General features: G+C 36.8%; 6 protein-coding genes across 6 annotated transcripts in view; 4 read left to right on the top strand and 2 right to left on the bottom strand.

Moving 5' to 3' along the window:
- Positions 1 to 677: 677 nt before the first annotated feature.
- Positions 678 to 4,659, bottom strand: LOC104803506 (FGGY carbohydrate kinase domain-containing protein). Its single transcript, XM_010527438.1, has 15 exons — positions 4,454 to 4,659; positions 3,854 to 3,933; positions 3,632 to 3,749; positions 3,366 to 3,544; positions 3,214 to 3,296; positions 2,940 to 3,124; positions 2,778 to 2,839; positions 2,497 to 2,605; positions 2,291 to 2,410; positions 2,060 to 2,179; positions 1,831 to 1,951; positions 1,581 to 1,737; positions 1,357 to 1,429; positions 1,132 to 1,259; positions 678 to 965 (listed from the first exon to the last, which is right to left on the bottom strand). Exons 1-15 carry the CDS (start codon positions 4,656 to 4,658, stop codon positions 840 to 842), a joined length of 1,866 nt encoding a protein of 621 aa, XP_010525740.1. The 5' UTR covers position 4,659; the 3' UTR covers positions 678 to 839.
- Positions 4,660 to 5,818: 1,159 nt separating this feature from the next.
- LOC104803505 (calmodulin-binding protein 60 C) lies at positions 5,819 to 9,358 on the top strand. Its single transcript, XM_010527437.2, is given in 9 exon segments — positions 5,819 to 6,271; positions 6,585 to 6,660; positions 6,762 to 6,820; positions 6,918 to 7,197; positions 7,200 to 7,413; positions 7,554 to 7,714; positions 7,805 to 8,008; positions 8,143 to 8,350; positions 8,449 to 9,358. Coding segments are annotated over 9 exon segments (1,911 nt in total). The 5' UTR covers positions 5,819 to 6,167; the 3' UTR covers positions 9,054 to 9,358.
- A 1,666-nt stretch (positions 9,359 to 11,024) lies between these two features.
- Positions 11,025 to 12,266, top strand: LOC104803501 (xyloglucan endotransglucosylase/hydrolase protein 20-like). Its single transcript, XM_010527434.2, has 3 exons — positions 11,025 to 11,478; positions 11,577 to 11,770; positions 11,867 to 12,266. Exons 1-3 carry the CDS (start codon positions 11,188 to 11,190, stop codon positions 12,264 to 12,266), a joined length of 885 nt encoding a protein of 294 aa, XP_010525736.1. The 5' UTR covers positions 11,025 to 11,187.
- Positions 12,267 to 13,592: 1,326 nt separating this feature from the next.
- On the bottom strand, positions 13,593 to 14,657 carry LOC104803502 (xyloglucan endotransglucosylase/hydrolase protein 20-like). The gene is made up of 3 exons (XM_010527435.2): positions 14,362 to 14,657; positions 14,072 to 14,265; positions 13,593 to 13,976 (listed from the first exon to the last, which is right to left on the bottom strand). Exons 1-3 carry the CDS (start codon positions 14,638 to 14,640, stop codon positions 13,598 to 13,600), a joined length of 852 nt encoding a protein of 283 aa, XP_010525737.1. The 5' UTR covers positions 14,641 to 14,657; the 3' UTR covers positions 13,593 to 13,597.
- A 3,640-nt stretch (positions 14,658 to 18,297) lies between these two features.
- Positions 18,298 to 20,791, top strand: LOC104803503 (xyloglucan endotransglucosylase/hydrolase protein 24). The gene is made up of 3 exons (XM_010527436.2): positions 18,298 to 19,816; positions 19,912 to 20,105; positions 20,232 to 20,791. Exons 1-3 carry the CDS (start codon positions 19,553 to 19,555, stop codon positions 20,614 to 20,616), a joined length of 843 nt encoding a protein of 280 aa, XP_010525738.1. The 5' UTR covers positions 18,298 to 19,552; the 3' UTR covers positions 20,617 to 20,791.
- A 4,431-nt stretch (positions 20,792 to 25,222) lies between these two features.
- The window catches only part of LOC104803500 (AAA-ATPase At4g30250), a 2,558-nt gene continuing 1,126 nt past the window's right edge, over positions 25,223 to 26,654 (top strand). The window contains exon 1 of the mRNA XM_010527433.1: positions 25,223 to 26,652. Coding sequence (XP_010525735.1) covers positions 25,462 to 26,652 — 1,191 coding nt within the window. The 5' untranslated portion in view covers positions 25,223 to 25,461. The remainder of the gene's footprint in view (positions 26,653 to 26,654) is intronic.

Here is a 26,654-nt window from a genome sequence, read left to right as displayed (position 1 = left end):
TCCCACACTTTAATTTTTATAGGAACGCTTAAAGAATTTCTGAAGAATTCTATGCATCTCTGTATGAATTTAAGTATGCGTTCAAATCAATATTCATATTTTTTTTTTGTTATGATGATCTCTTGTCCCATTTATATAGAAACGTATCTTTTAAATAGTTGTGTACAAATTCGGTTTATGCAACACATTCAAAATTTAGTCTCTGCGTATAGTATGCAGGGTATATAGTTTAATCAAAAACCACATATATAGATGTTTTTCTTAATGAAAAATATGATAGAATGTTAAAATTTGATGTACCGTACAATAGTTATAATTGTATAATGCAAATATATTTTGTTAGTTATTACTACCACTTGGCATTTTAAATTATCATAGTCAGTCAAATATCTTAGTTTGAGTTAAAACAGCATTAATGTTGTCTACCCACCCTCTGCCAAAGTCATTTAAATCAAATGCTTTGGAGAAATTTTGCAATCGTAACATATATATTCTAAAAATCAATGACAATATCCAAATATTAAATCTTTATGAATATTGATACAAAGAAAACCAAATTTACCTAATGAATGAAATAATCCGGTCCATGTCTTTGTTTGTTGTAACAATCTCTCGAATCGTAATCCAAGAGTCATTGTACAGTAGTACCCATTTGATAAAGTCTAGTGATTAATCCGTTAAAATAATATATTTCTTTTGTATCTAACCATAATTTTATAAAAGAAAACATTACATGGGTCTAGACATAGATCCTTTTTCAAAATCAATCCAATTAAAGCTTGAAAACAATTATGTATATATATATAAAAAAAAAACACAATGTTTTTCAGTTTTCGTTTTCATGACGAGAGAGCTTCGGCCATGATGGAACGGTGAGAGAGTTGCTGGTCGTAGAGGTCACGGAAAATACGGTACTTGGCGTCATGGTACTTCTTCACTTTAGGGTCTGATGATGGATGGATCACCTGCAATTCCAACATGTTCCACTTATGCAATTTTATAACACCATGATTTCTAATCATGTAATTACTTTTTTTTTTTTTTAATATATGATCAAACTATAAAGACTACAATCTCGGAGAACAGTTGCTTGGCGCTCAAGAAATCAATTTAACAAGAGGGTTTACGTACTTGACCGGCTGCGTTCAGAGCTTTCATGGCTTCATGGACACTTGGATACTTTTTTCCAGCGACCGACCCTAGAATCGCTGCTCCCAAAAGAACGGACTCGCTCTCTCGGGGCAGTATAATTGGGCAACCTGCAGAAATTTCCAATAAAAAGAATGCAAGATTCAACAGATCATTCCAGATATCGTGATTGATTCATATAAGATAAACACAGTTTTGGGACTGTACCGGTGATATTAGCGTGTTCTTGAATGAACAATGGGTTCTTTGAAAGGCCTCCGCATGCAAGCAGGGTGTCAATCTATCACAACAAATTTAGATTAAAGACGATCTATTTATATTCTTTATGTATATTCATGCCCCTTTCATGATCTCATGGATTGAATTCATGCCCTGGATTCTTCCTCCTAGAGTAGGGAATGATATATCTGAAGCAAAGGAAGATAACTTACTTTGTGACCATGAGAATTGCAGTGCTCTATAATATGGCGGGTACCATAAGCAATACCCTGAACAGTGGCAAGGTATAGTAGAGCCAACTGCTTGTCGCTTGTGTCGAGTGTCATGCCGAATATTACCCCTTTTGATTTCGGGTCTGCAATCGGGGACCTGTAATTATAGCTCTGAATCAATAACTCCTCTAATAGATATATACTTCGGCTAAAATTGCAAAAGTAAGCTTTATTTCTATTCACCATTCACCTGTTCCCGTGAAAGTCGGGAAATACATGCAAGTCTGCAGTAAGGGCGGCTATAAACGGAGAATTTCTATATTGTGCCATTGATTTCAGCATGTTGTTCATCAGTTCAAACACAGAAATATCTGTGAAATACCAAGAAAAACAATTAAAAAAAAAACATATGATAGACCAACGCGCTGTATAGATGAGCCTACAGAAGGAAAAGTGGATGAAAAGATTTGGTTATATACTCTGGGAAGCAGCTCGATTTGCAAGCAGAGGAGAGGCAACATGATTTTCAATGATATGGTCAAGTAGAGCACCAGTGGCACTCTGTCCACCTTCTGTAAGCCAGTACTCCGGGACCATAGCTACATTTCGATTGTAGAAAAAACAGAGATGAGATTAGTATTGAATCTACCATAGGGATGAAATGACAGTTGACGAAAGAGAAAAAGCAGGCCGACCAAGTTCCAATATACCTGACCAGAAAGGTCCCCAAACCCCAGGAATAAACAGCTTTTCACGAGAAACAGCCATATGGCAAGTGGACGTGCCACAAACCAAGACCATCCGGGAGCATAAGGCATCAGGGTTGGACTCTGAACATGACAATTCTTGTAAATTATAACATTTTGCATGATACTAGATGATAATCACAAAGAAGCTGAGAGAAAATAAACAAAACCTTTTGGTTGAGACTCTGACACTGGAACACTTTCCATTACCCCAACACCACCAGCATGAGCATCGATGAGTGAAGTCCCAACTGGAGTTCCAGCCACCAGACCGAGTTCCTAATAGTTAGGAAACACCTTTAGAATAAAAAGAAAATTCCACAATGCAAAGCCAATATATGCACACAAAAAGCTCATTCTAAGCGGCTATATAGCTCTACATTTGTATGCAATGTCCATATGATATGGTCACTTCAGATAAACGTGACTAGCTTGGTAAAGAACTTCTTGCCTGAGCAGCTGCTGCAGTCAGACCGTTACCCAGTGCGTGTCCAGGAAAAGCTACACTTCTTCCTAATTAACAATGAATAGAATGTCATTACAAGGTAAAAATGTACATGTTCCACTGTTTATCAGCTCTCCCGACAATCAAAGTAAACAAAAATATGCATACCGATCTTAGCATGGTGCCCATCCACAAGATCACCTAAGCCAATCTCTTCCCAAAAATCATCATCCCATCCACAAGCTTCCATATCTCGAGAATCCTTCTCACTCACCTGATGCATGTGAGCATGACCAAGATATGTCCATTTACACACAGTCGTGCACAAACTACGGGTATCATCTCCAGTAGCTCTACAAAGAAGGAAAAAAGGGAAAAATCAGGGAATACAAAGAGAATTATAATATGCTACGAGCAAAAGGCACAGAGAATCCCCGGATACCTATAGGACAGCCAATCACTCAAGTCCATCCACCTAAACACCATTGACCAAGATTCCTGTAGATTTTCTTTCACCCACAGAAGCTGCACAAGTGAAATTTTTAGCATATAAAAAACAAGCAGAAAGAGATTTATCCACATGTTTCCACCTACTTTGGGTGGCTCCATTTCCGGAGAAAGAGCCCCACCACAGTACTGTAAGACGGGGGAATTGTATGAATTGATTCTCTCTGCTTGCTTCACAGCTCTGTGGTCCATCCAAACTATAACATTCCTTCTTGAATCACCGCTCCAAGACACCGTGACAGGGGCTCCATCAGCATCCACCGCTACTGTAAACAGAAAACATCTGTTCGTGTTATGTTCTTTCCCCCAGCATAAGACATAAACAGAAAAGTTCATAAAGAGATGTTACAAACCAAGCGAGCATGTCGCGGCAAATCCTATTCCTTTCACATCTTCTCCCGAAACTTCTGCAAGAGAGGAAGCAGATTTGACTGCTGCACAAACCGCATGCCAGATGTCGGTTGAAGATTGCTGCTCCCAATACATACACAAGAAAAATGTCATCTAAACCTTTTCCAACACATACCGGTTTTCAACTCAGCACCTACTTCTTAACATTAATATTGTTGCATTACCTCGACACAGTCACCCTCTTTCCAGATCTGTATCGGACTACTAGCAGAGCCTAGAAGCTTTCCCTTGTCATCGAACAGACCTGCATTAAGCAGTGAAATTCAGACAAAAATCCAACTTTTTGTTCCGTTCTTGGTTTTTTGAGCACTAGAAACCTATTTAAATCACAGAAAAAAGGGTCCACCTTTCAACTTCCCAAATTAAGAAATCCATAGAAGACGCTAAACACGGGATATAACAATTACGCAGTAAATTGAACTCATCAAGACACGATATTGAGGGTAAAAGACTGATACTAAGACACACTGAAGAAAAAAAATTAGAAATTTGAAACAAAACACAGCATCGTTGAGATATCATAACGAAGTACGATCATCGGACAGATTCAGGTAGACGAGGATATTGAAACAGTACATGCGATTCGACTTCAAACCAGAACAATCGATCAAAACAAAAATCATAGAACTAAATCAACAACACAGAGATAAAACTGACAATCCGATTCATCGCCACGACTAATGTCTACAATCCAAACCACGCAGTTTTCATAATCGACGAGAACGATGCCATCCAATTGAACGGGAGCAGAACGGAATAATCACCGGCGCGTGCGCTTCCGGTGCCGACGTCGACGCCAAGGAAGACAGAGCGGGAAGACAGAGGCCGAAGCTCGGCGACGTCGGTGGTCATCTGAAGGGCGGCGGCGGAGCCGGAGGATGAGTTGCCGGGGATCGAGAGGGAACGCCGGAGGTGGCTTGGCAGTGCGGACGAATCGGCCCAGGCCCAGCCTTTCTGTTCATTCAACATTTATTTATTTTTTTGCTATTTAATCCATTTTCTTTTTTCTATTTTTGCACATTTTCAGTTTTTTTCCCTGCTTTATCTTTTCCTATTCATATCAATTTATCCATTTTATCCTACTTCGATTTATGATGAAAAAATCAGTTTTATCCAATTTATTTAAAAAAAAAATTCTATATTAATTACAGTACTAAAAACACTAAAATATTAATCAGTAGGTTGAAAATTTATTTCTAATTAAGTTTTATACATATGTAAATGGTATAGTATGCTTTTTTTATTGTATTACTTTGTGGTAATAATCTCTTTTAGGACTATGTTAACATATTCAGGGTTTTAGTTCAATTTTTATTTCTTCAATTTCGAATTTAATTTTTTAGTAGTTTTAGTTCAATATGATTCGATTCCGTTGGATTTCCATTTTAATCGAAAAATATTTATTTTTAAAAAAGTTTCGTTGATACATTATTAGATTTTCTTCAATTTAATTTTACTTAAAAAACTAATTTAATTTTAACTAACCAAACCACCAGCCCCTCTAAATCCACCTTAGATTTAGAGTGTTTTAAAAAACAACCTTTTAGATGTGATTGAAAATATTCCACACATAATAATAATGATAGAAATATTTTACATTTTTTTCTCCACCATCCTTTAGACATTTTTGTCGGCACCCATGATTTAGATATTTTTAAAACAATGCTTTTGCTTGTAATCAAATAAAATGGTAACTATTTTAAATTTATTTGTGTCAGAACACATAAACTTTACATCTCATTTTACAATTTTATAATGTTTAAATATAGAGGTCTACCAAAAAAAGATAGATACGTATATAGATCATGTCGAACCTTATCCCTATTCACAATTGTTATTGATTGCATAGCTCGTGTATTATTATTCACATTTCCATTAAAATACTAGTAGTTGTGTTATTTTAAGGTCAAAATTCAAAGATTGGTTTGTATGCATATTATTTTAATTATCCACAAGGAAGAAAAACATGTGCTAAAATAGGCCCACTAGCCGCCGGTCTTAGATCGTCAACCAATCAATAAGCAGCATAGTGGCGGCAATGAGAGTCCATCGTAGTCCTCACCGCACTGAATTGCGACCCGGAATGCTTAAACTAGTCTTAGTGGACTAATCAGAGACGTAACCACAAGCCCCTTTGGTTTAAAGGTCTTCGATTTTCTCTCGTTTTCTTTCTATCCAAACGCCAATTCGTCGAGCATTTCTTCCTTCCCCCTGATTGTTTCTGTTACTTTTTTCCCCTGTTTCCTGCGTTGCTTTCAGTTGGGTTTGTGAGGAAACGTTTGTTGACTCTATCTTGTTGGATCGATCGTGTGGGATCCTCCGATTTTGATCTGAAAGAGGGAGATCTAGGAGGAGTTTAAAGCTCGATTCGTGAATTTATTTGGGTCGAGAGTTTGAAATCGGATCAGGGTTTTTGCTGGTTTTGATCTGTAGGATCGGAAAAATCGGGGGATTTTGTCGGCGCAAATTGGGGAAAATATGCAGACTAGGTATATGGAGAGGACTAATAGTATGAGCAGAGGGAAGAGGAAATCGGAGGAAGAAAATCCGCAGACGGAGAGGAAGCGACCTGCTCTTGCCAGGTAATCTCCGAATTTCTGTTGCCTTTTGCCTTTCTGGGTCCATGTTTCAGTTTGATTAATCGGACATGAACCCGTGTTTATGGTGATTTTGAGATTTCCGATTCTGGGTTCAGTGTAAAGGTTGGTCTTTGCTAAGTAATGTAACCTGTGTTTGACTGTTAGAGTTTGCTTGTGAAGTAGGAATTAGTCAAATACAGCACATAGTTGTTTGAGTATTGGTCTTTTGCAGACAGATCCATGGGAAAATAGTATGCTTTGAGAATTTTTTTGACGTGAGAATCAATGACAATGAGTTATGTTTTTTTTTCTGCAGTGTAATCGTGGAGGCCCTGAAGATGGATAGTTTGCAGAGGATTTGCTCGTCTTTGGAACCGATTCTTCGCCGCGTTGTAAGCTCCAAGGCTTCGGCTTTTTGTTTTCTTTTCTAACTTTTGTCCCATTTGATGTTCTGCCCATGGTTTTGCTTACTGGTTTTCTTGCAATTGTGAAGGTAAGTGAAGAAGTGGAACGAGCCTTAGCCAAACTAGGCCCTGCTACACTTAATGGAAGGTGAAATGATATATTTTTTTTTCTGGAGAAAACATTGAATCAGTTGTTTGAATAATTGGCTAATTACCCTTTTCTCTAATGGTTGAGTTATTATCAGGTCTTCTCCAAAACAAATTGAGGGTCTCGACGGGAGGAATTTGCAGCTGCAGTTCAGGTCGAGGTTGTCTGTTCCTTTATTTACTGGAGGAAAAGTAGAAGGGGAACAAGGTGCTGCAATCCATGTTGTGTTGGTTGATTCGACAACTGGGCATGTGCTTACGACAGGATCTGAAGCTTCTGCAAAGCTCGATGTTGTAGTGCTGGACGGTGAATTCAGCAAGGAAGATGATGAGGGTTGGACCGAAGAAGAATTTGAGAGCCACTTGGTGAAAGAGAACTGTCGACAAAGAGACCTCTTCTGACTGGTGACTTGCAGGTGACTCTGAAAGAAGGTGTGGGGACTTTGGGAGAGCTTATTTTTACAGACAACTCGAGTTGGATAAGATGCAGAAAATTCAGGTTAGGTTTGAAGATCGCATCTGGGTATTGTGAGGGGATGCGTATACGTGAGGCAAAGACAGAAGCTTTCACTGTGAAGGACCATCGTGGAGAGTGTAAGTCTCTGCTTTTCCATATTCGATTATCTATTTTCGTTTGTATCGGTGATGCTTGGTGTATTTGAATTTTTTTCTTCGTGTCACATCACATTTAGAGCTTTTGTATATCTTCCTTCCTCAATGGCTCCTTGTAACAGTGTATAAGAAGCATTATCCACCTGCATTGAACGATGAGGTTTGGAGGTTGGAGAAGATCGGGAAGGATGGGGCTTTCCACAAGAAACTGAATAAAGCAGGAATATACAATGTTGAAGACTTCCTGAGGCTTTTGGTCAAGGATTCTCAGAAATTGCGGGCTGTAAGTGGATTACAGTAATCCAGGTCCAGTTATTTATACTTGCGATATATATTTATACGTATATCCTGATTTCTCTATCTTTGATTGTAGATTCTTGGAAGTGGCATGTCGAACAGGATGTGGGATGCACTTGTGGAGCATGCAAAAACATGCGCCATGAGCGGAATGCTTTACGTTTATTATCCTGAAGAATCGAGGGATATCGGTGTTGTTTTCAACAACATTTATGAGCTCAGTGGCCTCATTTCTGGAAAGCAATATTTCCCGGCTGATTCTCTTTCGGACAATCAAAAGGTTTGTCGGGTTTTCTGACATCAAATCAAAAGGCAGCTATGTTCTCGCTTTAGCTTTACAATCGTTATATTCTTAAGATGTCTAGTGATGTTTGTTGCTTGTCTGAAATAGTAAAAGTTTGCTACTTTATGCAGGTTTACGTTGATGGGTTGGTGAAGAAAGCATATGAAAACTGGGATCAAGTCATAGAGTATGATGGCCAGTCTCTGATGGATTTCAATCAAGCTAGGAAAGCAGGTTCGTCAAAAAGCCAACAACTCTTGTTGGGTAATGAGAATTATCCCATGCCGATGGCAATTCCGGGCCAGCAGTCTTCATCTCATTCAGACATAACGGTTGAAGGTAATTTCCGATAACCACGAACAGTTTTTTTTTTTTTGAAATTAGAAAAATCCCCGTATCTCTCTGGCTCAAAACTGTGCCATTTATTCATCTTTCAGCTTCAGTGTACGATGGAAACCCTGCTGCTGGTTACCAATCTCAATCCCAGCTTGATAATTCTAGCTCATATTCTCACTTTGGGAATGTATCGTTTGCAACACAAGACCACTTGATCAGCAATCCTAATGAATCCCAAAGCATGATGAACAGCAATGGTGCTGTAAGACTGGCACTCGGTCCTCCACAGTTGTCTCCCACGGGATTCCAAACGACGCCGGTTTCCTCCTCCACTATGCGGGCACAGCCTTCTAATATCAACTCTTTTGATGATTGGTCAAACACCCACGAAAGAGGAGCTGAGGAGTTCTTATCAGAGGAAGAGATTCGGGCCAGGAGTAATGAAATTCTCGAGAACGATGATATGCAGCAGCTGTTGAGACTCTTTAGCATGGGAGATCAGCAAGCCTCCAATGTGCCCGACGACGGTTATGGATTCCATTCGTTCATTCACTCTCCTATGCCCAATTTCGAGGACCGGACTCAATCGGGAAAGGCTGTTGTCGGGTGGCTGAAGATTAAAGCAGCCATGAGATGGGGATTCTTTGTCAGAAGGAAAGCAGCTGAAAGGCGAGCTCGGATTGTCGAACTAGAAGATGGGGAGTAATAGCTCGGGTTTGACTCTTGACACGAAGGAGATTCAGAATCCCGGGGATTTTCGCTCGGTTCATTTCGTCTCCGATCTCTCTCCATTCCGAAGCAGCATCCAAATGCTTCTTGGAGAGTTTTACATGTACAGTTAAGTTTTTTTTCTTCCCTTCATGCTTGTTTGGGTTAATTTCCACTTGGAGCTTTGTAATGTTTGTTTTTAAGAGGCAGACACTAGAAAGTAGCTGTCGCAGTTCTTGTTGGCAAAAACTGAACTGAAAGCTTGATTGCTTATTATTGTTATTATGTCTCTCTGTTCTGTTTTGTGTTTTTTGTTTCTTCTTATAAGATTATTAGGTGTAACACTATGAAAGTACTAATCACATTTATTACACATTGCACCAATACTTATATATTTACATATAGCATCATGAATGAACAAAAATAATATTTTTCCTTGGGAGATCTAATAGTCTCTGGCCTATTTCCGGCCCAAGATTTCGGAATCGATCTCATCCCATCTCGACCCTTTCCTATGTATATATATATATATATATATATAAAGAATCTTGTAGGCTTTTGTCATGCAATAATTTAACATTGGCTTTCACTTCTGAATCTGATCAATTTAATAAAAATCGTATATAACTCGCATATATAATATGATTTGGTAGTATCATCGTCCATTGTCGGGGGGCCCACGGCCAAAGAATCTCGAGGCATAATTTTTTCAATTACAAAAATCATGTTGGTTCAAAAATAATAGTTGATGATTTATTATAACAAATTTTGAGTAGAAGGTTTTTTGTGTGAATGAGATAGTTGATAGTTTATTTTTGTCCAAAAAATTATACACACATAATCCATAATAGCAAACCATAGATTTCTTCACGACCATACAATAAGGTTGATGTAATTAATGAGCTAGGGTTTTAACCTTGTCATTGTATTTTGACTGTATATATAACCACCATATAGCATAATACATATATGGGCTTAATTACAGATAATGGGATCAAAACTATGGGGTTCATTTAAAGGTGGAGAAATAAATAGTATTCCAATTTATACAAATATGGTTTTTTTTTTCTAAATATCCAAACTTACAAAATCGGCTTCTTGTTCAATATGCAAGCAATAAATATCGAAGCATGATACTAGTCGTTACATATTTGTTGCATCGTGACATTGAATAGTTAATAAAATATTACATATCTTGTAGTTTTTATCAGTCAAAGTTTAGGATTTGAGATGAATATATTCAAAACTGTAATTGTATAAGATAAATAAAAAAAATAGACAAAAAGAAGAAAATATAATAATATATAAATTCTACATGATATCATGCCATATGATGGGCTCACAAATCATTATTTGATGCAACTCTAATGAAATTAAATATATAAAAAAAACATTAAGAACAACAAGTCTTGTATCTAGACTCGTGTTTACAACTATATAATTAATGAATAATGATGAAATCTCCCTAACTGAGAAATCATTATGTCTAATGATATTATTGTCGTGGTGGTGAGTTTTTGTAACAACCGGTCCCTATATTATGTTAAAATTCATATTATGAATAAATATATGTTGAGAATCTCTCATCACGGCGGCGGTGGCTGAACCCTTGCAGATTTGGAAGAGAATAATGACACCAAACCAAACCGAAACCGAACCAAAATAGAAATAAAATCTTCTATTGATTTCAATCACATTTTTTAAAAATCGTTATTCATTAAACCTAATAGAATATTAAAAACAAAATAACCCAAATAAAAAAACGAATTTTTAAAAACAAAACAAACCGGATCCAATAACCGTCGAAACCCAAAACAAAGACCGGACCGATAACCGTGCCGAGTGAACCAAACAAAAATCAAAGTCCAAAACGCGTGATGAATTATTACATAGAAAAAAAAGGCACATTTTGTGACGACGTACCAAAACAATATTGGAGCCAACTCATCAAATATATATTTACAACATATATGAAGTTTCCATATCTCCTTCCTTCAAACGAAGCCTCCCTCCACTATAAATACTTCATTCTCTGAATCTAAATTTCATCACCCAATAACCATAAACAACAATACATACAGCCTGTGATTTCCGATCTATTCATTACCCTTTTTGTGGTTTTGAATCCTAAAATGGCGTCTAGAGTTCTTGTTTCTTGCCCCTCAAGATTCTTGTTCTTGATGCTCTCTCTGTTAGTGAGTTGCTTTGCCGTGGCCTTTGCGGGTAACTTCCAAAGGGATGTTCAGATAACTTGGGGAGATGGCCGAGGAAAGATTCTCGATAACGGGAATCTTCTCGCTCTCTCGCTCGACCAATTCTCCGGTTCGGGATTCCAGTCCAAGAACGAGTTTCTATATGGAAAGGTCGAGGCGCAGATAAAGCTTGTTCCCGGTAACTCTGCTGGTACAGTCACCACTTTCTATGTAAGTAAACATCTTCATCCTCTGATAATTTATACATGATGAAACCATAATATAGTATTATTCAAAGACTGATTATATATGATTTTCTTAATGTTTAGCTGAAATCCCCGGGATCGACATGGGATGAGATCGACTTCGAGTTCTTGGGCAACCTCAGTGGCCATCCCTACACTCTACACACCAATGTCTACACACAAGGCAAAGGAGACAAAGAACAACAGTTCCATCTCTGGTTCGACCCGACAGCGGATTTCCACACTTACTCCATCACTTGGAATCCCCAGAGAATCATGTAAGCACATACATCTTGAGACCGCCTTATTTCGTATTAAACATCGTACCATACTGTATTAAACACGTACCATGATTTGCTTATCTTCACTACCAGATTCACAGTGGACGGGATCCCGATAAGAGAGTTCAAGAACTTCGAATCGATCGGAGTACCGTTCCCGAAGAACCAACCGATGAGGCTATACGCGAGCCTTTGGGAAGCGGATGAGTGGGCCACAAGAGGAGGTCTCGTCAAGACAGACTGGTCGCATGCTCCTTTCACGGCTTCTTACAGGAACTACAACGAGAACGGATGCGTCTGGTCCAACGGAAGATCGTCTTGCCCGGCTAACTCGCCCGGTTCACGCCCTGGCGGTGCCTGGTTCTCGCAAGAACTCGATTTCAGGGGCAAGAACAGGGTCAAATGGGTGCAGAGGAGGTACATGGTTTATAATTATTGCACCGACAAGAAGAGGTTTCCTCAAGGTGCTCCTCGTGAGTGCAACATGTCTTGATTTCTTCTTCGTAGTGTCCCTGGTTCTTGCATTGTCTCGATCGTTGTTCTTTTGTGTATCTAAAAGCTCTTTGATTTGTTATTTATTTGGATTCGTTTTGTGTTTTGTTCACAATGTGAGTAATAAATGACAAAAGATTACGAATACGTTATACTGAATTCTCTCTTGTACTCGTCGAAGATGAAAAATAAATAAATACACATATTTTATGATATATCTATATAAATATATATATTATTCTTCAATCACATTCACACTGATATATATATAGAGAGAATGAGACATGTTTGTTCTTTTTAAATTCATTTATTTACCTAACATTTCGCAAAAACAATGGTGTATGATGATGTATCTATGTGAAATATTTAATTAGATACAAATGAAAAATAAAGGTTTAATTTTATTTTTATTTTTTTTGCCTAAAATTCAGGGTTCACTGGGCTAGCTTTTGGCAATTTGAACAAGAACGGCGCCGAGGATACGTATGGAGACACAGATACATGCATAAGCATAATATATCAGAGCGAAACCGTGTGAAACTTTATATTATAAATTAATAGCATGAAGGACCGTCCAAATTAATCAAAGTATGTGACCTAATGATATAAATTAAATAAATAAATAAATAAAGCCAAAAGGGCACGCATCATCATTGCCCATGAAGCTCCAACCTCTACTGGTCGGATCCAATCCATTTGGCTCTAAAGAATAAACAGACTGAGTTGAATCGACGTCATAATAACCCCGTTAAACCCATTTATATATTTGCATACTGTTTATGTACATGTATAGTTTTAAATATACATACGTATACAAAATAGGGATTTATTTTTTGGTATTCGGTTCGTGTCATTCGATTCTATAAAAAAAATATGTCAATCGGTTATTATATTTGGTTTGATTTCGGTATTTAATAAGAAAAATCTATATTTTATTAAGAAATTATCGGGGGTTGAGTTTTTTAAGATTCGGTTCAATTTGGTTCTTTAAAAACGTTACCGTTCAGGTTTTTTAAACGATTCAGTTCGAAAACAGTATTAAGTTTTTCTATTCGGTTTGAGAATGGTATCGAGTTTTCTTGTATGTTTCGATTCGAAAACGGTACCGATTTTTTTATTTCTTTCGGATCCATATGGGATGAGACCGCGCCAAGGGAAGCAAGTGTAATTACAAGACTAATTTTAGTTATATTCTTTTTTATTTCATACAATATGAATGAAATTCACTCTTCATCACGAATGAAACAAAGTAATATCGATCACACCACATGAATTTAAATACACAAAGACCATAAAAAGATAATCAATGTAATGATTGAACAGAGGGAGGAATCAAGCCATCTTGCATTCAGGAGGAGCTCCTTGAGGATAACGTTTCCTATCGGTGCAGTAATCGTAAACCATGTACCGTCTCTGGACCCATTTCACCCTGTTCTTGCCCTTGAAGTCGAGTTCCTGCGAGAACCACGCCTTGTCGGCCGGACAAGACGATCTTCCGTTGGACCAGACGCATCCGTTCTCGTTGTAGTTCCTGTAAGAGGCCATGAAAGGAGCATGCGACCAGTCTGTCTTGACCAGACCTCCTCTTGTGGCCCACTCATCCGCTTCCCAAAGGCTCGCGTATAGCCTCATCGGTTGGTCCTTCGGGAACGGTACTCCGATCGATTCGAAGTTCTTGAACTCTCTTATCGGGATCCCGTCCACTGTGAATCTGGAAGTGAAGAGAAGCAAATCATGGTACGTGTTTAATACAGTATGGTACGATGTTTATTACAAAACAAGACGGTCTGAAAGATATATACTTACATGATTCTCTGGGGATTCCAAGTGATGGAGTAAGTGTGGAAATCGGCTGTCGGGTCGAACCAGAGATGGAACTGTTGTTCTTTGTCTCCTCTGCCTTGTGTGTAGACATTGGTGTGTAGAGTGTAGGGATGGCCACTGAGGTTGCCCAAGAACTCGAAGTCGATCTCATCCCATGTCGATCCCGGAGATTTCAGCTAAACGATAAGAAAAAATCATAACCAGTCTTTGAATAATATAATATTATGGTTTCACCATGTATAAAATATCAGAGGATGAAGATGTTTACTTACATAGAAAGTGGTGACTGTACCAGCAGAGTTACCGGGAACAAGCTTTATCTGCGCCTCGACCTTACCATAGAGAAACTCGTTCTTGGACTGGAATCCCGAACCGGAGAATTGGTCGAGCGAGAGAGCGAGAAGATTCCCGTTATCGAGAATCTTTCCTCGGCCATCTCCCCAAGTTATCTGAACATCCCTTTGGAAGTTACCCGCAAAAGCTACCAAAACGTGAGTAGCCATCAGAGAGAGCATAAAGAACACAAAACGTAAAGAGCAAGAAACCGCCATTTTTGTTGAATGAAGCTTTTTTTTTTTCTGGTTTCAATGGCGATGGAGAGATGAGTTTACGAGTTACGAGTGAAGTATATATAGATGATGGATTTGTGCGTAATGGAAAGAGGAGCCGAAGTTTCATGGTTGATCAAAAGCCATTATGAGATTTTGGTGTCCATAATTATTCATTTAGCCTAGCTGTTTCTTCTGTTGCATAGTCACATTCTCTTTAATAATGTGTCCAAACGCGGTTTCGGTGGCCACGGGATTCTGCCAAGGTCCGGTCCATACAAATCTCACCCCAATAATAACAATTATCAATTTTTTCGCGCAATATTTAATAACAGTTATATGCTGTAGCAGCATTATGTTTCCGGTTACAGATTTCGGCCTAATCCCGTATTTATTTTGTTAGCTGTAGGTAGTAATTGTGTTTTCATTTATGAATTATTGAAAATACAAACAAATGAATATTTATATCACATACAATCCCTCTCTCTCCATATATATATATATATATATATATGTATGTATATATATATTCTAATAGAGATTTTATTGATTAAATTATCTAACCATGCCCATTTTTAATGAGGATTTTTAGGAAATATTCTTTGGTGAAGTTTCATTTGGCATCAAGGTGAAGTGGGAAAAGGTTAGGGGTTTATAGCATTTGTTTAACTATTGTAAGGGCTATATTCAAATCAAAATATTAAGTAATAGTTTTTTTTGTTGAGAATATTCGGTTTTATATTATATATTGATATTAAAATCAGTTCAAATAACTAATTATGAGATATTTTAAAAATCATTTTTTCCCATTTTTCCCAAGTTCTTAATATTTTTAAGAAAAATATATATACTCATTAATTAAACCATTTTTGTAGCGTTATGATAAAATATAATTAAGTTAACACTATGATTGAAATTGAGGGCCTCGTGTGCCCCAAGGGCAAGCCCACTGCCAAACCTTTTACAAACAAAGCCCACGCGACCCTCTCTGACCTGTGCGGTTATCTCTACCCTAATTCAGATTTATGGCTTACGCTCGTGGTTAGATCCCAGGGTTTGGTTATGGCGTTAGATTTAGGCCTGTTTTATATTTTGATTAGGTTTCATTCTTGATGGATTCTTGTACTAAAATGAGCGCATAAAAGAACACGCGCTGACACAATCCGTTTACGAATTCAGATTCCGGTTTGGAACCAATGTTAACAATTATGTATGGCGATCCGTGACGTCAAGTAAAAAATATGTCATGAATATATATGGCGTACACCATGGCGGCTATGATGATTCAAAAAATCGATTAAGGATGATAATATAGGATTATGCTCCGGATATCATGAAGATGAACTATACATGATATTTGAGTTCACTAGAAACATTAAGTCTATATGAATTCCCGCCTGAATATATATATATATAATAAATTGGAATCCTTATGATATTTTTGGGCCATAATTTAGGGTTTGAGTCTTTAGTCATGCGTTAAAACCTTATGGTATAACTGTTAATAATATATTGATATCGTGGTATGCTATGACGGATTAGCACATGTTTGATCAAAACCACGAGTTGTTGTTTTTTTTACAGCTTGATGTATTGAAACGATTATATCAATCCATTGAAACGTTCATGTTTTATGTTTCTAATGTCTTAACAAGTGCATAAAACAAAATATTTGTTTTTATTATTATTATTATTATTATTATTATTATTATGTTTTTTGTTTGGAATCCCTATATTAAGATTTGTTTCTTTTTAACATTAGTTAAGGTTGATGTTTTGTTTGTGGAAGACATCAAATCCCATGCACCCAACATGAACTCAAAGCCATCTAACTTAATTATTGTTGAATAGTAATTAACAAAATCCATAAGAATAATTTATAATGCACACATGGATGATTATCTATTTTAATTATTAGAACAAAATTAAGCGTTAAACCACAATAATACATTAAATTTAGAGCTTGTAATAGTATATTATTTGACAATATAACTACTAAATGAAAGGGACCGAAGAGCCAAGTGAAAGTATCCTTATCCACTGGAGTTAGGCTGTTTAAGAAAATGACGCTTTTGTCCTCATCTCCGGTGATATTTATTTCTCAGGTCAATCAAGGAATTTACAACTGGTTTCATGTTTATCATACAATATAAATAATTATGTTTATATTGTAATCTTATCCGCGAACGTTGTTGTACATATTTGATTGCTAGTTTTTGAAATTTAACGTCACCCTTTTACACTACGATATCAATTATACTATGATTTCAAATGTTATGAAAGTACATATATATATATATATGTTTAACTAATTAAATTTTGATTACACATTTAGTTATAGTATACCTCATATTTTCACATATATATATATATACGGTTTATTTTATTTTATTTTTAGATAAGGGTACATATTAATTGTGGAGTAGATTTTAGACAAACGAAATATCATCCCAATTTTTATGAAACAATTGATAGATTTCTTTTGTCTTTCTTAATAGGGTACTAAACATCTCTATGCTTTTATAGAGAAATCGCTTGGCTTAGAACTTAAAGACAAACAAATACGAAAGACAATTTTTACAGTTAAAACTTAATTTTCAAAATAAGAAATTATTTTATAATATTTTTATTTATATATACTATAGAATTTAATGTTTATCTTGACGAATAAATTTTCTAAAGTTTGAGAGAACCCAATACTGTGAATGAATTTTGTTTGTTATCCAATAACTAATATAGTTTTCTGCACATATTACTTGTAAACATTATTGAGGTTGACTTATATCTAATTGTCATTGTTTCGGATTTCTTTCAATTTTATTGGATTATAGTTTCGTATTTCTTGAATTTAAAAATATATTTGTTTTGGTCAGGGTGTCAATCGGGCTAAGCCGAACCCGCATTCGATCTGAAAATTTCGAATTGACGCGATTTTTTTCAGATCTATATAACTAAATCTAAAACTCGATCCTATAGATTTTGGACTCGAATCGGACCATACCCATCTGCTCAAAATTTTTTATAAATTCCTTTCTTTTAATTAAGAAATTTTTAAAAAAATTATCGGAATTTCGGACCTGTGTGAATCAAATCTAGTCCGAAAATTCGATTTTTTTCAGACCGAAAAAATAAGATCTAGATTAGACCGAACCGAACCGAACCGAACTTCTGACTTTAAATTTTATTTTTAAATAGTACTGTATAAGAATTAGTAATATTATTAAATTCGGATTGGGCAATGGAGCCGAAATGGGTCACCCTAGTCTCAGTTTTGGGATTTGACACGACTAAACTTTTTGTGCATATCCCGAGACGTGGAATTTCTATAATTATGAAATTGGGGCCTAAGTGTTTGTAACTAATTAAATGTTTAAGCACTAATAATGAATCTGGTAATGCGACAGCTGGAAAAGATTCATGGATGGACCGTCGTCGTCGTCCATCCCCTTCGGCCATGACTCTTTGACGTTTTCGTTAGGCGGTCTATATCACTTCTGCGTGTCAAAAACAATGAGCATTTATTTAGTTTTAAAAATCTATATATATAACATTTAATCATTTCTTTAAACCGACAATTAACATCGTTCTTTATAACAACCATATTTATAATTATTGTTTTAAAAAATTAATCCATCTTTGCGGAAAATAATATACATAGTTAAAAGATGAACGAATGCTTTTTTTTTTCAGATATTTGAGGTTAACAAATGATTGTCACAAATTCACAATTTGATATAATCATCAAAATCGACTTTGCTTTGGACCGCTCTTAGTTTATACGACATTTGAAAATTCCAACTTTCACTAAAATCCAAGATTTTATAAATACGACGTATACACACACCACCCTGTGGGTGCACATATGCATGCACGTACACACACGTATGATCCTATAACCACTAGTTGCCACTATATTTATATATACCAATGGCTCGGTTTTTCATAATTAGAAACTCTAAAATATTTCCAATAACCATCTTATCATATGATGATTTTATGCGTCTATAGGGCTGACCTGCACTAGATGCTGGATTCACAGATTAATACATCATTATATAATTACCCAATTGTCATTGGGCTTAGTTATTTATATATGTTATATAAAATAAGATAAAGATGTGGGCCCCAAGCATGGCAGATAGGTGTCAAAAATTGAAAAGAAACATCTCATTGGCTTCCCTTTAACATCACATAATGTAAAACCAACCAAAAACAATAGAGAGAGAAACCGTGTGATCTCTATCTACTTGCTCTTTTGATAACGCAATCGATCTTACCCATAAACCCTAATCCCTTTCTTGGTTGCTTCCTCCTTTTATTCCCATCTCACAAATCCTTAATCCAATCGCATAATTAGACTATTCGGGCTAGAAGGACCTAGATTAATAGTATTAATTTAGATATTTTAATATCATTAAATTTAGTCTTTAACTATTTAAATCAATCCATATAAAGTTTCTAAAATTAGTATTATTTTCATTTGTGTCTCCAATGAAATCAAACTAATATTTTACCAAAATGAAATTCGAAAGAGAGGAAATGATTTCACAATCGACGTGACCAAAAAAAAAATTGAAGCTATTCACAACATCAAAACCATATATAAACCACATAAAAAAAAGATAGATATTTGTGAAAAAGGAATCAATTTTTTTTTTCTCAAAAATCAGGATGGATGCTATATTCTTACCAAATGATATTTTGGTTATTAGGGTCCAGCTGTATACAATCTTTGCATGCAATGTCTCTTCGTGTGCTTTTCCATTGGCTCACCAACTCCATAACCAATTGCACGTAATCCCCCTTTCATTTCCCCCCCTATATATATACCTCTCCATTTCAATTCATTTCCCACACATCTCAAGCCATAATACAAAAAAAAAAGATTCAACATTTTCACAACAAAAATTTGAATATGGCCATCTTCAAGATCTCTGTGCTCTCTGCAATATTTGCGACGTTATTGGTCGTGTCGGCTGCTGATTTCGGCCGGGAGGTGGACATAACTTGGGGAAACGGTCGTGGAAAGATACTCAACAATGGCGAACTCCTCACTCTGTCTCTCGACAAGTCCTCAGGCTCGGGCTTTCAGTCCAAGAACGAGTTCTTGTTCGGAAAGATCGATATGCAGATCAAACTCGTGCCCGGAAACTCCGCAGGCACTGTCACCACCTTCTACGTAAGTAATTAAACTTGTTCATAAATCAACAGTTATTGACATGTCTGGATGTTTTTTTATGATATTTAGTGCTGAAGATTCTGTGTTTTTAACAGCTGAAATCTCCGGGATCGACTTGGGATGAGATCGATTTCGAGTTCTTGGGTAATTTAAGTGGCGACCCTTACATTTTACACACGAATGTTTACACGCAAGGGAAGGGTAACAAAGAACAACAGTTCTATCTCTGGTTCGACCCGACAGCAAACTTCCACACTTACTCCATTCTCTGGAACCCTCAAAGGATCATGTAAGCGACCTTCCATCTTCGAAGTTTCGGTCTTTCACTTGCTCTACTCGTAACCCATAAGCCCGTATCTCTCTCTGGATGCATCAACTTATCAATGGTTTGGTCGTTTGATTTCTATATATTCAGATTCTCCGTCGATGGAACGCCGATAAGAGAGTTCAAGAACTTCGAATCGATCGGAGTTCTCTTCCCCAAGAACCAGGCGATGAGGATGTACGCGAGCTTGTGGAACGCAGACGACTGGGCCACGAGGGGCGGCCTCGTCAAGACGGACTGGTCGAAGTCACCGTTCACAGCCTCTTACAAGAGCCTTAGAGTCGAGGCCTGTGTCTGGTCCAACGGAAGATCGAGCTGCAACTCGAAACCCAGTTCATGGTTCACTCAGGAGATGGATTCGACGAGCCAGGCAAGACTGAGATGGGTCCAGAAGAACTACATGATCTACAATTACTGTACGGACGGGAAGAGATTTCCGCAGGGTCTCCCAAGGGAATGCTCCATGAGTTCATAGATCGACTGTGAAATATCTTTCTCTGCTTTTTATGCTCTGTTTTTTTTTTGTTGTTCTTTGTCTGGTGTATATATATACATATATATATATATATATGCTGTGGTGGTGGTGTTGGTTCTGATTCTTTGGGTTGGATTTGTATATTCCTACAATAAAAGTGCGTCGCTGTTGTGTAGATTACTGTTTGGAAAAGAGAGATTACTTGTACACAAATATGGGAAACGTGTTTCTGCCTATTTGTATATAATAATAATATATGAAATTCTTGCCAATATTTTCTTAAAACCGTCGAATTAGGTTTTTTTTTGTTATTATTACAATTCAAAAAGTTGCAAAACCGTGGGACCCGAAACTGCAACTACCTGTCTGATTCGGGAGACGGATGTACGAAATTTCGGGTGTTCGTCTGTCGATGAAATTAACACGGGTACGTCGACGACGACAGCCCGAATATCAAATTCAGATTCAGGTTTCGGTCGGGCGATTATTCGTGGATAACTCGCCTCGCCGCCCGTTCCTTGAATAAGATACATCTTTTCTCGTCGGCCAAAAACAATGCGGATAGCCGAGCCCTTGACACGTTCCACGAGTAGTTAATCCGACCGAGAAATAGAGGAGGCAAGTCAAGGTCGGGTACCCGAAAAAAGTATCCAACCCGTGTCCACCCCTATGCACCATAACGCCCAGTTCATTCCGCGTCTCGTCCTCTCCGTCAACCAATCGGACTGCTTAATCGTGTTTTCTCGGAATGAGACAACCGTTGGATTTTGAATTGGTGTAGCAAATACTTGTTCAAGTGTATGCTGAGGGGATCGCACACTTTGGGCTTTTGAATCGATATTTGTCATAACTTCATTCGGCCCTTTCACCCAAAAAAAAAAACTTTGTTCGGCCCTTATTGATTACACAAAAAAAAAAATTAAAAACATGAATGTGCTTCGGCCTTTTTTTGTGTTTTTTTAATATATAATATTGGGTCCAATCCAAATTGACTTTTTTGTTTCCTTTTGCTTTTCGGTTCTGTGTTTTTGGGAATGGAAGTGAAAAATACGGTATTTTTTTTTTATATCTGGATCGTTCTAAATTTGCGAACGGTATTGTTTTTAGAAAACCGATTTTTCCAAAACCGAACCGAACCGAATTTTTAAAAATTCCGAAAAATTAAATTTTTTAAAGAAAATCTATATTTTTTAAATAAAAACCGAAACCGGACCTTACTGAAATCGTAATCGAACATGGTATAAAAACTAATTGATACCTATTTTTGTAAAATCGAAAAAAGCAAACCGATATATTTCCGGCCTGGATGTGTACTGTTTCCCGAAACATGGACCCCTATTTTTGCTTGTGAACTCTCCTATTCGATTTTTATTGATAAAAATACTTATTTTAAAAAAGTGATTTATTAGTTATTTTAAAAAATTTATAACAATTTAATTTTATATCGAATTCAATGTGGTTATTATTGTAATTTTTTTCGGTTCAAATCGGTTTGGCTATTCTCGTTCCTTTGTCGTAAAATAATTATATATTTGGATTAAAAGACATAAAATTATTGAAACAGAATCATGATCAATGGACTATATTTGTATCCTTTCTATTTTTGTATTTGTATTTGGATTAGCTTATGTAGATATCAAATTAAGTTTACAGAACTCATTTCATTTTTTTTTCTTTTGAAATGGTTGATATATTTAATTCATTAACTGTAGAAACCAAGTTTTAATCCTATAATGTTAAAAGGGGAACTTCCATGAACTAATTCCACGCGTAAAAATAGAAACTTTTTTTACAATAAAATTTCACTGATACACCGTGAAGAAGACAAATGGGCTTTGCTTGTGGGACACCTCTCTCTTTGCTTGTTCCCATGTCTTTTTTACCCACAAGTGGTGAAATTCTTTCACACACGCAAACGTAAATGTTTTTTTTTTGTTGAAGAACAACCATTCAATAATTTCACTAGAAAACAAAACCCATTACAAGATCCTTCCATTCTCTTCTGATTTAATTTGATCCAATATATATATATATATACACACACACAATTAAAATGCCAATGAACCTTATGGTTTAAAGAGAGATATCATAGCAAAACCCTACTGATAAAGAACCAAAAAAACGAAATGTCTTTTTTTTTTTTGTACTTTGAGGGTCTAAATAAGTAGCATTAGACGACTTATAGTCTTTTGACACTTATTTTGATTTTATGTTTTGTTTGTTTTGGTTTCTTGGCTTCAGCGTAAAGAACCCTAAACGTATAGGGCTCAGAAAGAAGATGAAACTAAAATCCAAATGAAGAATCATCACAGAATCTTTGGTCCAAGATTTTCCCCACAACATCAAGCAAAAGTTTTTTGTATATATTGTTTGTTATAATCGATTGAGATTTTGATTTTTTTTTCTTTCTTCAGAAATATACAGTCGTGTCAGTGGTTTGCGATTGGCTGGCTATAAACTTTTGTTAAAAGAAGGAACAGAATATTTTCTTTTCATATGTATTATCTAGTCATTTCCATGTATATATCATCCATATATATATATATACACACACACATCCGCTAGCATTTGATTCTATCTTCTTCGTTTTAATTATCTATCAATCAAAATCCCAACGGTTGGTCGACAATAGACGATATATGTAATGTAATCTTGGCTCACATGTATATGTTCTGCATGGACCGTTCATACATTTCCTATGATTAAGTGTTTCACCCCTCTTTCTATCCACCTTCATTTAAATTATTTTGATTAGTAGTTTTAACTTAAAGCATTGAAAACTTAAGTTTGAATGACCTAAATGGTAAGAGAACATACAAAACATATTTTTTAGCCAGGTTCAAATCCAAATGTGAGGAGAAATATTCACCCGACTTTCCAATCTAATGAATTTTCGGATTAAAAAAAAAACTTAAGTATGAAACTGTGATTAGTTTGGTCTAATGGATGAGAATGAATGAGATATCCATGCAACGGAACAGTGATTCGTGATGTGATTACAAAGACGACAATGATGTCTGTCCTCACTTTCATGGAGGATACAAAATTTTTCAAATTCCATATATATATATATAAAAGTTGTGAGAGAATAATTAATATAATGAATAATATTGATCCAAAGTTGAAACCCCACCGAAGAAACAAAAACACAAAACCCATCTGCAAGTCGCTTTCCAACACCCTCAAAACCCTAACATTTGGCCCTCATGATTTGGCCCTTTGTACCATTATCAGTTCCTTCTTGTATCCCTCCATAAAAGCTATTTTCTCAATTAGTGAAATATTTTCGTTATGCGTCTATACAATTACATATTGTTTTTTATTCTATTTTTAATGCTCTCTTGTCACATGGGGATATACAGCTCAACCCTAGTTGAATACCCTAGAAAAACTAGAGGTACCACCACCCCATGAATCAATATGATTCAACGAATTAATTTCGTATTGGTAATAATTGGGTTTTTAGCTAATATTATAATTCAAATATATATAAAATTTACCATTCAAAAGTTAATTTATCCAACTGTTTTTACACACTGCAAATTCAAAATTTCGAAAATTCATAAAACTCAAAAATCTAAATTCTCTAGACTAATCCCCTATTAACACTATAATCTACTTTTGACTCTCTAAATTACTTTAGTGTAAATATCATGGCATTTGCCACGATGCTTGCATTGTTTTTTTTTTAATCAGCTAATTAATATATGCAGTAGTACATGATCGTATTGAGTCTGTCTTCATTTTATAACTCGGTTTGCCATGCATGTTCATCATATATTATATATCCCCTTTTATTTTGTTCAAGAAATATTTGTTAGGGGATATAACATAAAGCGGCAGAGTCATGAAGTGATGGATTAAGTACATTTAATTAGCATAAACATCTTGAAGAACCGTGGAACCAATGTACTGACATATTAGGAAATAATCTACGTTCTAATATACAAAAAAATATAAATTATTACTCATTAAATTAGACAGATATTATTTAAATCAATAAAAGTTATGTCTATTTGTTCATTAATAAAATATTATACGACATTTTAAATAAATGTACCATAGTCAAATTTTTTAGTGGTAATATAAGCTTTAAAAAATGATGTTTGTGAATAATAAAGACGAGGGAATTTAAGATAATATCGTTTTTTTTTAAAAATAATTAAATGCAGGAAGTCTAATTTGTCAATTGTGTTGTACACGTACGTACTTGTTCAGTCCATCATGTCTCCGTTGCGTGAAATCTAAATCCGTATCTCTGCAGACTGCTGCCTTCTGAATCTCTCTTTCTTCCAACTTTTTTTTTAATAGAAAAGAACAAAAGGAATCATTCACTATCTCTCTCTTTCATTGGGGAATGGATTTGCAATGCTTATGCCTTATGATTGATACTTCTCCCATGTCGCTTTGTTTACACTTCTAATTAAACACGATTGAGTGTTGTAATTCCTAGTGCAATCAATGCCTAGTTTTTAAATTTTCAATGATTTTAAGTCTTCCACCGTGAATAATCTAGCTTATTTTATTATAAAAAAATAAAATAAAAAAGGAAAATCTTCACTCTCATTCTTATAAATTGTGCCCAACCCTCCTTTCCATTTCCAACACTCTCTCTCTCTCTCAAAAGCCTCCACCTTTTCCCTTCCAAAAATCTTAAGAACTGAAGTTCGAGCCCATGGATCTTTGCTCTTTCCAAAGGCTAATGCAAGTTTAAGTAAAAACCCACTTTTCCGTTCATCAAAAAACCTCATACCCACTTCTCCATTCCCCGATTTCACCATAAAAATCAAAGCTTTTCTTTAAAAAAAAACCCACCTTTTATTCATATTCACCCATAAAAGATCTATGAAAATGAGTGAATATTGGACCGCATTGGCATCTTTGTTAGGGATGCTGGCGTTTTTTCAGACAATTCTACAGCTCGTGTTTCCGCCGGAGCTCCGACTCCGCTTCCTCCACCTCCTCACCAGAATCCGCCACGTGTTCTCCCCGAATCTCTACCTCGACGTAACGGAGATTGACGGCGTCAACACCAACGAGCTCTACAACGCCGTCCAGCTCTACCTCAGCTCCGCCGTCTCCGTTAACGGCGGTTATGGCAACACTCGTCTCAGCCTCACGCGTGTCCCGAACTCGAGCTCCGTCACCTACGGCCTCTCCAACAACGACAGGATAACCGACGTATTTAACGGCGTCACCGTCCTCTGGGAACACGTCGTCACTCAGCGTCAAGTCCAGAGCTTCTCGTGGCGGCCATTGCCGGAGGAGAAGCGAGGTTTCACTCTGCAGATCAACAAGAGAGACAAATCCATGGTCCTGGAATCTTACCTCGACCACATTGTCCGAAAATCGGAGGAGATTCGCAGGCGAAACGAGGAAAGACTCCTCTACACGAACTCGAGAGGCGTCTCTCTCGACGCGAGAAGCCATCCATGGGACTCTGTCCGATTCAAGCACCCGAGCACGTTCGATACTCTGGCCATGGATCCGGAGAGGAAGAGGATGATCATGGAGGATCTGAGAGAGTTCGCGAGCGGACAAGGGTTTTACCAGAAAACCGGGCGGGCATGGAAAAGAGGGTACTTGTTGTATGGACCTCCAGGGACAGGGAAATCGAGCTTGATCGCGGCCATGGCGAACTATCTCGGGTACGACATCTACGATCTCGAGCTCACTGAAGTTCAGAACAACTCCGAACTGAGGAAGCTACTGATGAAAACGAGCTCGAAATCGATCATCGTGATCGAAGACATCGACTGCTCCATCAATCTGACGAACAGGGCGAAGCAGAGAGGGACGAAACCGTCGTCCCCGGGTTGTTTCGACCCGGAATTCTCAAACGGGTCGGGTTCAATTTCCGCCATTGACGACCCGGGAAGCTCGGTGACTCTCTCGGGCCTTCTGAATTTCACAGACGGGCTCTGGTCCTGCTGCGGGAGCGAGAAGATCTTCGTATTCACGACTAACCACGTGGAGAAGCTCGACCCGGCATTGCTGAGGAGTGGGAGATTGGACATGCACATTCACATGGGGTTTTG

This window comes from Tarenaya hassleriana, unplaced genomic scaffold, assembly GCF_000463585.1.
Source record: "Tarenaya hassleriana unplaced genomic scaffold, ASM46358v1 Cleome9, whole genome shotgun sequence".
Taxonomy (NCBI): Eukaryota; Viridiplantae; Streptophyta; class Magnoliopsida; order Brassicales; family Cleomaceae; genus Tarenaya; species Tarenaya hassleriana.
The sequence above is the reverse complement of the archived record's forward strand: the minus strand, read 5'-3'. Positions and strand labels throughout refer to the sequence as shown.

What these genes read in the sequence shown, in the direction of transcription:
- LOC104803501 (XM_010527434.2), top strand. Translation starts at nt 11,188, where the DNA reads ATGGCGTCTAGAGTTCTTGTTTCTTGCCCCTCAAGATTCTTGTTCTTG. An exon ending in GTACAGTCACCACTTTCTAT is followed by an intron (nt 11,479 to 11,576) that starts GTAAGTAAACAT and finishes CTTAATGTTTAG; the next exon opens with CTGAAATCCCCGGGATCGAC. An exon ending in TGGAATCCCCAGAGAATCAT is followed by an intron (nt 11,771 to 11,866) that starts GTAAGCACATAC and finishes CTTCACTACCAG; the next exon opens with ATTCACAGTGGACGGGATCC.
- LOC104803506 (XM_010527438.1), bottom strand. Translation starts at nt 4,658, where the DNA reads ATGTTGAATGAACAGAAAGGCTGGGCCTGGGCCGATTCGTCCGCACTG. An exon ending in GTCAGAGTCTCAACCAAAAG is followed by an intron (nt 2,411 to 2,496) that starts GTTTTGTTTATT and finishes TGTCATGTTCAG; the next exon opens with AGTCCAACCCTGATGCCTTA. An exon ending in AAATCGAGCTGCTTCCCAGA is followed by an intron (nt 1,952 to 2,059) that starts GTATATAACCAA and finishes GGTATTTCACAG; the next exon opens with ATATTTCTGTGTTTGAACTG.
- LOC104803502 (XM_010527435.2), bottom strand. Translation starts at nt 14,640, where the DNA reads ATGGCGGTTTCTTGCTCTTTACGTTTTGTGTTCTTTATGCTCTCTCTG. An exon ending in GTACAGTCACCACTTTCTAT is followed by an intron (nt 14,266 to 14,361) that starts GTAAGTAAACAT and finishes CTTATCGTTTAG; the next exon opens with CTGAAATCTCCGGGATCGAC. An exon ending in TGGAATCCCCAGAGAATCAT is followed by an intron (nt 13,977 to 14,071) that starts GTAAGTATATAT and finishes CTTCACTTCCAG; the next exon opens with ATTCACAGTGGACGGGATCC.
- LOC104803503 (XM_010527436.2), top strand. Translation starts at nt 19,553, where the DNA reads ATGGCCATCTTCAAGATCTCTGTGCTCTCTGCAATATTTGCGACGTTA. An exon ending in GCACTGTCACCACCTTCTAC is followed by an intron (nt 19,817 to 19,911) that starts GTAAGTAATTAA and finishes TGTTTTTAACAG; the next exon opens with CTGAAATCTCCGGGATCGAC. An exon ending in TGGAACCCTCAAAGGATCAT is followed by an intron (nt 20,106 to 20,231) that starts GTAAGCGACCTT and finishes CTATATATTCAG; the next exon opens with ATTCTCCGTCGATGGAACGC.